At 34.7% G+C, this 12,595-nt stretch overlaps 1 protein-coding gene across 1 annotated transcript in view; it reads left to right on the plus strand.

The window, feature by feature from the left end:
- Positions 1–1,100: 1,100 nt before the first annotated feature.
- The window catches only part of eEF1gamma (elongation factor 1-gamma), a 53,642-nt gene continuing 42,147 nt past the window's right edge, over positions 1,101–12,595 (plus strand). Inside the window, exons 1-5 of the mRNA XM_081725553.1 lie at positions 1,101–1,226; positions 1,359–1,508; positions 6,065–6,128; positions 9,592–9,734; positions 11,601–11,764. Coding sequence (XP_081581679.1) covers positions 1,215–1,226; positions 1,359–1,508; positions 6,065–6,128; positions 9,592–9,734; positions 11,601–11,764 — 533 coding nt within the window. The 5' untranslated portion in view covers positions 1,101–1,214. The remainder of the gene's footprint in view (positions 1,227–1,358; positions 1,509–6,064; positions 6,129–9,591; positions 9,735–11,600; positions 11,765–12,595) is intronic.

Raw genomic sequence — 12,595 nt, forward strand, 5'->3', positions numbered from 1 at the left:
TGGTATTTATGACTGTAACCATACTTATCGAAATAGAAACTTACAGTGGTAAAGATAATTTAGCTGTTATATAGTGAGAAGCTAATTTCTAAAAAAAAAAAAAAAAAAAAAAAAAAAAAAAAAAAGTAATAAATTTGATTCGACATGTTTACGGTTTGTATCTGAAATAATTACGTAATGTATCGTAGAGGAGGTTCTGTAATCGAAAGCTTAGGAGAACGTGGTATACTTTATGAAACTCAACGATTTATTCATGTGCATAGGCGGCGCCACAGTGGGTGCAGTGGGTGCAACTGCTCCAACATTAACTTCGATTTTCAGATTTCCTACAATAGTCCTTTCTATTGTGTATATTTCTTGTTTCCTATCTTTGGATATATTTGACTGACTTCTTAAGTCTCTCATAAGTTACTTGCTATCATACCGTGTTTTTTTTTTTTATTTTTTAAAACATAAAACTTACTGATTACTTTTGATATCTTAAGGCTTAATAGTGCAGAGCTTTCTGTCAACAATGTTAGGATGTGTTGTCCCATCCTAGCCTGCACCAACATTACCAAAATCCTGGCGCTGCCTATGTTCATGTGTACTATAATATATATATATATATATATATATATATATATATATATATATATATATATAGCGAAAGAGATCTCGCTTTAATGTAAGTGATAGAAAACAAATTATTATAATCAAATTCCCTCTATTAACTCCACATCTAGATAATCCCTTTACTTCTGATATGCTCTTGTGCACTACTTACGTCATTTTCGCATAAATATGGCCCGAACGATGGAGCTTAAAGGTATGATGATTTCAGGCGTTTTCTCCCGGGAGGAATTTCAATACGCAAGAGTTTAAAGCAGTACTGCGAAAATACTGGTAACTCCTATCGGAGATTCGCCTCAAGGGGATATACCTCCCGGCCACTCCCTTCGTTCTTGTTGTACATATAAAAGAAAGAAATATGTATTTATTTATTTATTCCACATGCTCCATTTATTTATTCCAAGAAAATATGTATTTTTTAAATTTAAAATTAAAAAAGTACTGGAAATGCCCATTACATACAATTGTTTTTTTATTACTATCATACAGTACTTTTCTTTTCGGTTTACGATTAATGAAACACTGCTTTCGAATTAAGAGAGTTGACTTTACTTTAGTACTTGGCTACACTTGTTAAAACCTTTTTCGTTCAGATCGTGGAAATGGCATCGGGGGTATGTATTGTTACATGAATATTATCTAAAATATGGCATGCCATCTTGCAATATGTATTGCTGGTCATACTGTTTTTCTTCATATAATGCGAAATATTATGTTAGAAATACAATTTCTTATTTCTTTTGCAGACGCTTTACACGTATCCGGAAAATTTCCGAGCATACAAGGCTTTGATTGCTGCTCAATATTCAGGTGCCAACGTGAAAGTCGCGCCGGGATTTGTGTTTGGCGAAACTAATAAAACTGAAGCTTTCTTAAGCAAATTTCCATTAGGGAAGGTACAGTATAATTATTTTATGTATATTTTAATAGAAATAGGTTTTTTTTTTTTTACTAAGAATGTGAATACTTCATAGTTTATTTATTTTTATAAATCCATCGTTTTTACATATTTTTAAAAATTAAAGCCCCTTAATTATTGTAGTTTTATTTGAAGTTGAATGTAGATGTTTCAGCATGGAAAATTGATTTTTTAAAAAGTCTGTCAAAACGATAAGCGCATCTGTTTATCTTCTGTCAAAATAGTAATGTGCAAAAAGTTTAGTAACGTGGGGTGAGCAGTTACAACTTATACCGGTAACCTGTTTCACGTTATTGATAATTGTCACGAAAGTGTGATTTATTTGGCGGATATGGCATCGATTGTAGTACAGAAACTTATTCCTGGTTAAATGACAGTCCATGTGAGTTTGTTGTAAACAACAGCAGTAATTTCCGTGGGTTGTTTTGTCATTTTTTAAAAGTTCCCCACAACTATCATTTTAATTTCATTTAGCCACAATGGTGTAACCCCGGAATGTTAACTAATTATTTAATATATTGAAAGGTTGGAGTGATCTCATGTAATTGAAATTAAAATATATATGCAGATTAAGAATAAGTCCATCAAGTTAAGACACGTTCTTTCATTTTTCTTGTATTGAGTGTATCGGCAAGGCTTCTGGACTGTTGTTACCCTGGCGCATGCCAGAATAATTACGTGCGGATTAATAATATGATTGCTAACTGACGTGGACTGAAAATGGCTATGTGCTATCCAAAATATTCTGTTATTACATTACGAATGAATTTTAATTAAGGGGAAGCTGACTTACTTCATACAATATAGCTCAGCGAGTGATGGGGGGGGGGGGAGAGGTTGAAAGCGCCCGCAGAGTTCGTTGTTTTCAATCTTTATCAGAATTCGGCATTTATTCCGAAGTTGGGCGTCCGCTTTCGCCACGTTTTTTCGCTGTTATCTCCTTTCCACACTTCCTGCAATTTGTTATTAGGTTCATTAATCCGTGCTCTTCACAAACTTTTAAAAGACTTTGCTCGTTATCAACGTATTGCTTCACAAATGTTAAAACTGTTAGTTCATTGCCCTTGTACATTCGCCATGTTGATAACATAAATGCTCGTTTCTTTCCACAATGCAACTGTTCAGTTACCTTGCGCCAAGTAGTTCCCTCCGCTCGTCGTATAGTCCCATGTTTATAAACGCTTATATATAACAAATAAACAGATTTTTCGAGACTCTCATATATTATCAAACACACAAACGATCAAATTATCCATATCTTTCCTGTAAACTTTAAAATTTTTGCTGGAAACGGACGCCCAACTTTGGAATTTAACCCCAGAATTCCGACATAAACAAGGTAGACCTACTTAGTTCTGGTGCCCTGTTTTCCTTCATTGTTTGTATTGGCCCTCCGCAATAAGAGTTAACCCATCACTTGTTCTGTTACAGTAAAAATTGCATTTACGTGTGCTATAAAAAGGATTGTGCATAAAGTATAAACTAATTTCTACTAGATGGCCAGTGAAAGCGAGAATGCTGTCTAACGGGTCAAGACAAGGTCCTTGCACGGGGCGGAGCTGAGTCCGCAGCGTATAGACGCGAGAGCGGCATATGATATGCAGAAAACATTTGATATCGCATTGAATCACATAGGTTTAGAGCACTTGTAATGGTTTCACACTTACAACTGTATACTTATGCACATAAAGTTAGTTTCCTACATCGTACACAAATACGGCGCCGATGGCAATTAGTGTGTTATACGTAGTCGTTTTCGGTATGCACTTACTTATTTTAACTCCAGTATAGCTCTTGTAATGAAATGTGGAATTTAATTACCTATACAGTCTTTCTTTAACCGTAAAATTAGCGGTGTTATGGCGGACTATTTGCAACGAAAATACAAATTTTTCTGCAAAAATTAGCTACTTCCAGAATAATCTTCCATGTACTCTCGTTGTTTCACTTGCACATATTTTCAATATCAGGCTTATTGTAAGTGTATTTACTTTAAAATATTGCGTTAACTTGACAATGCCCGTTCCAGCTAGCATTCTCACTCAGAAGCGAGAAATCACACACAATTTTATGAAAATACATCAAAAGTTCCCTAACCTTAAGCTAACCCGTTCATATCCCTATCTTACGCTATCCTACTCTATTTTACTTACACCCTTTTAAATCGGTCCTACTTAACGCGCAGCTGGAGTGGGTATTGTGAGGTTTATCCAAAATATTTAAAGACTTAATAAAATACCATGATTATAGGTGCGCATATGAACTGCTTTGTAGTCTAGAATGATACACAGTAGAGGTGAGATCTGTTAATTCATAAAGGAATAGTAATATTTAAGGATCTTATTTATCAACGTATGTACACTCATGTCCAAAATGATTGTCGCATATCTATAACTGCCTTCTTGTAAGAATATAATTTGATACTGATTTTGCAGGGTATTTTTAATACTGATACTATGTGTATAATCGGGAAATGTATATTTGTGGTAAATTTCATAGGAAAAGAATTATAAGTATGAAAATTAGAATGAGTAAAACAAAATGTTGCTAAATGGACTAGAAAGTTTTATTTTTGTCTTATTGTTCTTACTGCTCTTTTGACATGAAATTTGCCACATACATATCTTTGCCAATTATACACATACTAACATTATAAGAAATACCGGGCGAATTCGTTATCAAATTATATTCGTACAACATATTTATAGACATGCGACAATAATCTTGGACATGAGTGTACTTTGGTGGGGTTATGTTCATATTTACGGTGAAGTTGATAGAATTGTATTAGATTTATGCATGAGATAGAGTAATGAAGGTCATTACTATACGGTGACTAATACTGGAGAAAGATGATCTAATCTTAGACTACATGAAGGTGCATAGTGAGACTATTAGGTAAACTGACGATAGACGGTAATATGTCGGGTTTTGAACTCAGTCTTCGTAATTAACCTAGGAAATGTATACTATTGAGTTACTGAAAGGTTGCTTCGGACAGATAACTGCACATATTGTAAACTAAACGAGAAAGAGGATTGTTAGCCAATCACTGCAGTATTCTTTCACGCTGTTTCTAAGCAACGAAGGTCACTGATCACGCTGTTGTCGGTAGTTGAGATGACTTGTTAAACGTCTTAAGTTTGTCGCCAGAGCTTCTGTCTCTGTTGCGGAGCCTCTGGCAACAGTGCTTCCAATACTCCACGTGCTCTACCCAACTGTCAGAAACCACCTTTCATTGCGCATACAGTAATATAGTAGGGGAGAGAAAGGTGCTGATTGATTCGATAATGTTCCTTTTCGATATTCTAAATTTTGGAAGAGTGTACAATGTTTATCTCCTAACCAACTCTTAGGGTTGCTAAAGTCAATAAATAATTGATGTTCCGGGTGTTGCATTTCTATGTCTTTTAGAGTATTTGTCGAATGCTAAATATCTGGTCGATAGTTGGTCAATTTCGACTAAATCTGAACTGATAATCTCCAATTTCATTTGCTTACGGAGTCAGTTTTGCTAATAGATTTTATAGGATGTTGACAGAAGAGAAATGTCTCGATAATTATTAGTCAATTTTGTCTTGGAGATTGAAACAGTGATTGATTCTTTCTACTCTTGTGGCAATTCTTCATTGTTCCAGATAAGGAGAATGAGAGTGTATTTTGTTCCACAATTTTTCCCCTCCAGCTAAAATTAACTCAGTGGAAATTTCGTCTACTCCCAGAGAGTTGTTTCTCTTTATAGCGATTTATACTACTAGATCCATCCTGTATTTCTCTAATTCGTTACGGATTTTAAAGCGCCTGTCCTGGAAGGACTTCTATTCCATGTTTCAATCTCTCGTACATTTTACTTTGCTGAAGACGTGTCAAGTTATCAGTCCAGGTTCGAGGCTTCTGTGAATGTTTCTGAAGATTTTTTTTTTTTTTTTTTTTTTTTTTTTTGTTACAGGGTGAAGTGGTTAGCCTCACACCAAGCTGGAGGATGACCCCTTTTCGTCTGTCCGCGACTGCTTATTCAATATGTTCGCAGCTAACTTCTGTATCTAGAGGCTTCCTCGATCTCCAACCGGAGGACGCGCCATGCCGTGGTCACAGGAACTCACATTACACGAGAAGCACTAATAGCAGATAGTACAAATGTTCAGTTTATTCAGTTACCTGTGATGTATCCGATAGTTTTCGAGCTAGCTAGTTCTAAATCATTCTTCGTTTTCCGTATCTCACTACGTTCAGAGGACACGATTTTCTACCCAGATTTATTAGATACTTGGCTTGTTTTCAAATACAGTATCCATATTTGTGATACCTGAAGTGGGAAGTCTGTGGTCACATTTAAGACTTGGTCTTTCTTTTAGTCCATGAGATTTCTTTCCCTATTTATTATCTTACGGGTGTCATCAGGCCATAGGTAATCGGTTACTTCATTCAAAAATATGGTATTTAAATTTAAAGGTGGTGTGGTTGTAATTGTGATTATGAAAATGAAAAATAGAAACGTTTATGTTTGAGATCTAAAAACATGCTTTGTTGTAGGTGCCTGCTTTCGAATCCACTGATGGACACTGCCTAACCGAAAGTAATGCTATAGCTCATTATGGTAAGTATTACCTACAAAACTCTTTAATTGTTGATATTCCATGACATGATGTGATTTAAGAATGGTGCTAGGAAAACATTGATTCGCATTAAAAAATAAAAATCTGCCTATCAGTTTTGTGTAGGAAACTGGTTTAACAAATTTTATTTTAATACATGTTAATAAAATAAGCCCCTATTGTTTATTTACAGTGTATGCGTAAAATCGATGTGAATGGGCCCTTTTATTATGTATACTAATTAATCAGGAAATCAAAATAAAAGAACAAACAGACTGGATGCTGCAAATGTGTCTAATTTTCGGTCATGATTCTCAAATTCTCTCTATTAAAGAAAGAATGAAAAAGTATGGGAAAGGATACGTCATTTTAAATATTCATTTGTACACTGGTTGAATTAAGAAAAGTATGAAGGTTAATCACTAGTGCTACCAATACTTTTTTTTTCTTTCAGGTCATGTCTTTTATAGTGGTGCTTTTTTTTCTTATCTTTTTAAATAACAGTCGAGCTTAGAATTCAAATAGAAAAGAAAACGTGATTATTTATTAGCGAGAAAGTAACTAATGCAGATCTTACACTAATTAATGTAGGCTACTTCAATACGGGACCATGACATTTGGACGCAAATCCTTTTATCCAAATAAGTTTACCGGTCTCCGGATGTTTAGGCACTAAAATATAAAAATAGGCACTGAGAATTTCGAAAAAATACATGTAACAAAGATATGCAATTATGTAAAAAAAAGTTTTTTCTTAGTGTTTAGTAATTTTAAAGATGTAACTATATATTCATACTGCACTGCGTACTTGTTTTTTGAGTCAGACATTATTAAATTTATCTTAAAATGTGTACAATACTGTACATATTTTCATATTCTACAATAAATTAAAATGCGTGATACAAAACATAAGAAGTGTTAATGTAAGTACTGGCCTTAATGCTATGGGTGGTTCAGGAAGTACTATGTAAGTATTTATTGAATGCTTTTTATTATTTGATCTGTCCATTAGGTTTGATAGTTGATGCTCTATTGTATTAATAGAAAGTTATTTCAGATTTCATAAGAACAGGCACTAGCTATACGTTGAAATACGAAGAATAGGCCAAATAAAATTTAGTGTAGGTAGCCTGTGACAAATGTCTGTCCTTTATAATCAGAGGCGGATCCAATCGCCCCCCCCCCCCAGAAGAAAAACTTTCTTATTTCATATGTAATAAAACCCGTCCTAGAATTTGGAGCTCTTAAAAGTAGCTCTAAGTAACAGTATTACAACCCACCGTTCTCCCAGAAGTCTGTCCTGGATCCGCGTCTGTTTATAAAATATATAACGTAAAGGAACGATACGATTGGGCGGCATAAGATGAACAGCATTATTTCCAATAAGGATATGGAATCTGTATGACAGTATGACAGAGTTCTCAATCACCAGTCAAGAACGAACAACCACGCCGAAGCAGTTCATCGTGGACTGCTTTGCGCCCAAACGTGCTGCTCCGTTCAATACACAAGAAATTGTTCCAAATCAACTGAGAAAATCTCTCTCTACGTTTGGCAACACTGTGTGTAATTTTTGACATGTTTTAAAATGTGGAGACCAGTTACTCTCATACCAACAGAGAGCAGGTGTTTATAGTGCAGGTACTGATTGTTAGGGAAAATTAGTCAGTGTTTTTTCTTTACTACTACAATGTTGGGTTTTGTGGTTTTAGGAAGAAATTAATGGGAAGAAATAACAGAAGTGTGCAGTTAAGTTTCGTTTGTCTATTGATGAAACTTGTGTTTTTCGAAACGGTACATAACAGAAAGGTGCACTTCTAAATTGCCTTTACTATAGGCAAAAAAGGTTCGCCAATCAAAATAACCTGGGAAAATTAAGTTGTTGCATTCTTTGGTATTTGAAGTCCCATTTATCAACACACTTGTTTCGCCAAATGCTGATTATTACAGAACAATGCTGCAAACATGAGAGAGCATGAGGCACGAAAACGATGGAGTGTTATACATTTAACGAGAAAACGTGGGTGCACCATATTAAACTCAGACCACATTGACTAATACTGTTATTTCTTCCCTACGGGAACTTAAATGTCACAGTAATGCGACACCCTTCATATAGTCCAGATTTGTTCCCATTTGATGTTGGTTGGTTGAATTCAGGTTTAGCGTCCCTTTCAGCACCTAGGCTATATGAGACGTGAACGTATAGGTTACAAATCCGAACTACATTAGTTCCCGACGAGTTCTAACCCACGCCGAAGACTCGTACGCTAACCATATAGCCATGAGATAGCTATGCAAGTTTCGAGTTAAATTCTGCTAGGCCCAGCCGCGATTACTTATGGTAAATCAAACAGAACCTAATCTAAGCTAACCAAATCTAAACCTACCAAACATGTATTTTATAAGCTGGTGGGAGTTAACTGGATTTATACGTAACTGACTCCTTTTTCAGTTTAGTAGGATAGTTCACATGGAACAAAATTTGAGAATTAACAAGTTGTGAGGAATGCTAGAACACATGCATTCGATTGAATGAATAGTAGTGCGAAAAAATTACTTCAATAATGAAGATGCATATAGTTTTTCTTTCAACGTTTTCTCAGTTTTGGGACCCCCTTTGTACATACGTATAAACTAGTCATGATAAACGAAGAAGTAAAATAGAAAGTGATTATTCACCTAATATGGTAACTTTGAGGTAGCAGGATATTTAGCTTTTAAGTGCGTTCGAAGAGATAACGAAGACCAAACTCGAAATCAATGTTTGTGTATGGAACACCGTTAAATGAAACATCAAAATAAAAATCTTTGGAGGAGCTGGAAGTTTTATCCCAGTTTGCTTCTTTATATGGGCTTGGTAATTGTTGCGTGATAGAAATTTTTGTCGACGCAATACCAAGAAAATAATCGATTCGTATCTTATATTTCCGTGGTCTCAGATTCGCGGGACAAGAATCTGCTATCATTGAGAAGTGCACACATAATTAATGCAAGATTACCTCGCACAGAATAGACCTTTCCTGTAACTTCACGTTAAAATGATACACTGATGATTATTAGCTATCGAGACTGGCTTATTTATCACCACAAAATTGCTGTCGATGCTTCAATGAAGATTCACTGAGATCTAACTTTGCTATTTAGTTAGGCAAATGCTCGAACATTTTATTTTTGTTGTGCTTCAAAGAATGGCATGTGGAATGGACTTAGCAGAATTTCCTTTTATTATTATTATTATTATTATTATTATTATTATTATTATTATTATTTAATACTTTATCTGTAGTTTGTACTAATAATGGTTCACAGAATTTATATATCAGAAAGTCAGAATATGTGAAGCTATTTACATTTTGCTGGATGCCTGCGCTTAACTTTGAAGTATCGTTTGTATATTTGAATTACCTTCTAAACCACAGTTAGTTTACTTTAATGTTACGCATTATTGTTTATTTTTCACAGTTGCTAATGCCCAGCTGAGAGGACAGTCTGATTTAGAACGATCACAGATTATACAGTGGTTGAGTTTTGCGGATAGTGAAATATTACCAGCATCATGCACGTGGGTTTTTCCATGCTTAGGAATAATGCAATACAACAAACAGGTAAATATTACGATGTAGCAAATGGTGATAATTAAATCTGTAATAGTCAGGACATTCATATCAACTAGTTATAAACAAACTTTTATAACGGGATTGCATTTCTTGTTATTCTTTTTATTGCTATATTACATCCACGGCTACTATGTATTGCTATTCAGCAACTTACGACTGCTCAAACATCGAGAATTTTATCAAATTGTCGAACATTGCTCCTTCAGTTTTCCTGATATGAAGCAAAATAAGATGTATCCTCCTGTTATAGTGGTCTGTCATTGGTATTATCTTGTCGAAATGTAATGTCTGAAGGTAGGTTAACGTAACCAACGAGGCCCCAAACCAGTAGAAGAGAAATATGGTGGCCAGGTCATTTTTTTGTGTAGTTCAGAAAGATTAAAAATTGGAATGAAAGCTAGATTGCAAATTAGGATTAGATAACAGTAAGTGTTCTTTAAATTGAGCATGCTATGGTTCGGCACATCCTATAATCGGCAGCGATCGCTCCGTTTTGAAATATAAGTAAAGATAACGAAATGTTTTGTACAGTAGGATAATTGTGTTACCTGCACAGGTTCAGATAATAAAACACAAAATACATGTTTTAATAATTTGCATTTTTATCTAGAATGAGTTGTCTTTGGTTTCCCTCTTAAAACTATATTGACGTTCGATAAACTAGCACGGCCGTTGTCCCTAGCGCGCTGGATTAAAGAGCGCTTACTGTACCACGTTGGCTGTAATTATTGAAATATTACACTGGTATATGGTTTATTAACATAATGCCAACAATGCGGAAACAAGAAGGTTTATGAAAAACAGTTTGATTTATGTTATAAAAGAGTGATATTAATTATGTAATCAACAATCATTGTAAAAGTTTATTTTTTAAAGTGTATTCGTATCCGATCTTTTTAAATATTTCAGCAGCATGTGCTTAGAAAATACAACAAATATATTGTAGTCATATTTGTTTTCTTTTAGTTTCGTTATGTCTTTCTCTCTTTTTACATTTTTTTTTCTTGGGCGTGGCTTGTTTCTAGTACGAGCAAATGTTACAGTCCTGATTTGTCCACAATCTGTAGTAAAATTTTAACCTTTCGTTAAAAGTAACGTTAAATGATAGATATACTTCTCTTTTAGATTCTAGGGTAATTCCCTCCCCCCTTTTTTTTTAAATACGCCTAGCTATTATTAACAATACGAAATAATAATCATTACTCATAACTCATGAGCATGCGTATTCGTTCAGAACGCAAAGGCAAATTAGAGGTAAAACTTCCTTGAGAAAAAGGATTGTCACCTTTAACCAACTTACTATAAGTTAACGTTATCACTTACTGTTAGGAAAATCAAACTCAATGCATATTATTCAATTGTCTAAACTTGAATAGACAACCTCAGTCTTCTTCGGTGGAAGAGTGAATGTGTAAGTGCATTATCACATATCATATCGAGATACATTCAACTTATCAATATGAAAACTATAGAGGAATGAACTGGTAAAAATCTTGAAACCTTTAAATTGAAGATGTTTGTGATTAAAACTTTAATGTGAACGAGTTCACACCTCTGAAGGAAACATCATCATCTAAAATAATGAAATCCCAACGTAAACTTGAAACACTAAGACATAAAAACATTAGTTGCTTTATATTTCGATGTAGATATAGAAACTCACTACGTAGTTTGAGTGAATAAATCTGTTACAAGTATGAAATAAGCATAAACTTCAAGGAAAGTTCTTAAGTTCGTCTTGTAGGCTTTTTAATTCTAGGCAAATACATGTGACTCAGCAGTGTTCTTGTAAATAAATTTTAATCCTTGATATAGCAAGTATATGAAATCTGAACAAAATTTTCCTATTTGCAGGCCTGCGAACGAGCAAAGGAAGATGTAAAGCAAGCTTTGAAAACTTTAAATGCGCATCTCTTGACTCATACGTACTTAGTAGGAGAGAGAATTACGTTGGCTGATATTGCTGTAGCGTGTACTTTACTCCATCTCTACCAATATGTACTTGATCCCGGTTTTAGGTGAGCTTTAAACTGAATTTTTTAGCCGTAATATTCTGTGCCTTGTCATGTAGATTAGTAAATTTAAAATGAAGTTTCTTAGTTTAACGTCCCACGATTATGGCCTTTAGCTTAATTTAGGTAAATGGTGAAATTGAATTTTTATGCTCTCCCGCCGGGAATGAAATCCTAAACCACATGCACCATGGGCTAGCCAGGGGACCAACGAGAACTACTATTTGCAGTTTTACATATCTTTATAACGCCAATAAGCATTATCGAATAAAACTCTGAATGAGCACATTTATAGCTGTCTCCTAGCCGGGAGTAAAACGTGCTAAGTGGTCCGCGGAGGCTCAGTGGAAAAGCCCTCGCCTTTGGTTTGTGGAATTCCTGGTTTTGACCCCAGCTCGCGCCAGGTGGGCTTTGCCGCGGACAAACACTATATGCATGGATTTTCTTGGGGCTCCAGCTTTCTCCAACTTTCATTCTACCATTTCGTTCATTATCCTCAATACTGCCTCCCTTAGCCTTGAAGCATAACCGTAGAACAGTTAAACTAATAAAAACAAGCTAAGTCTCAGTAGAATATCAGTGGATTATAGGAATATCTTATTTACGATACTTTTTCTTCGTATAGAAAGCAAGAGATGAGATGTATATACACAAATCAATAAAATTTATTATCACTATTCTAGAAATGAAAACTGAATTTTGTTCCCTTATCATAGACAAATCATTGGACAGATATTTTTTTATATCAATTTAGTCCTTCGATCGGGACACTTTTACTTACATCACTTCGGTTCAACCCTTACAATGTTCTATGGTTTACTTGAAGGTTAATGTTAT

This window comes from Thermobia domestica, chromosome 9 (assembly GCF_964235325.1).
Source record: "Thermobia domestica chromosome 9, izTheDome1.hap1.1, whole genome shotgun sequence".
In the NCBI taxonomy this organism is placed as follows: Eukaryota; Metazoa; Arthropoda; class Insecta; order Zygentoma; family Lepismatidae; genus Thermobia; species Thermobia domestica.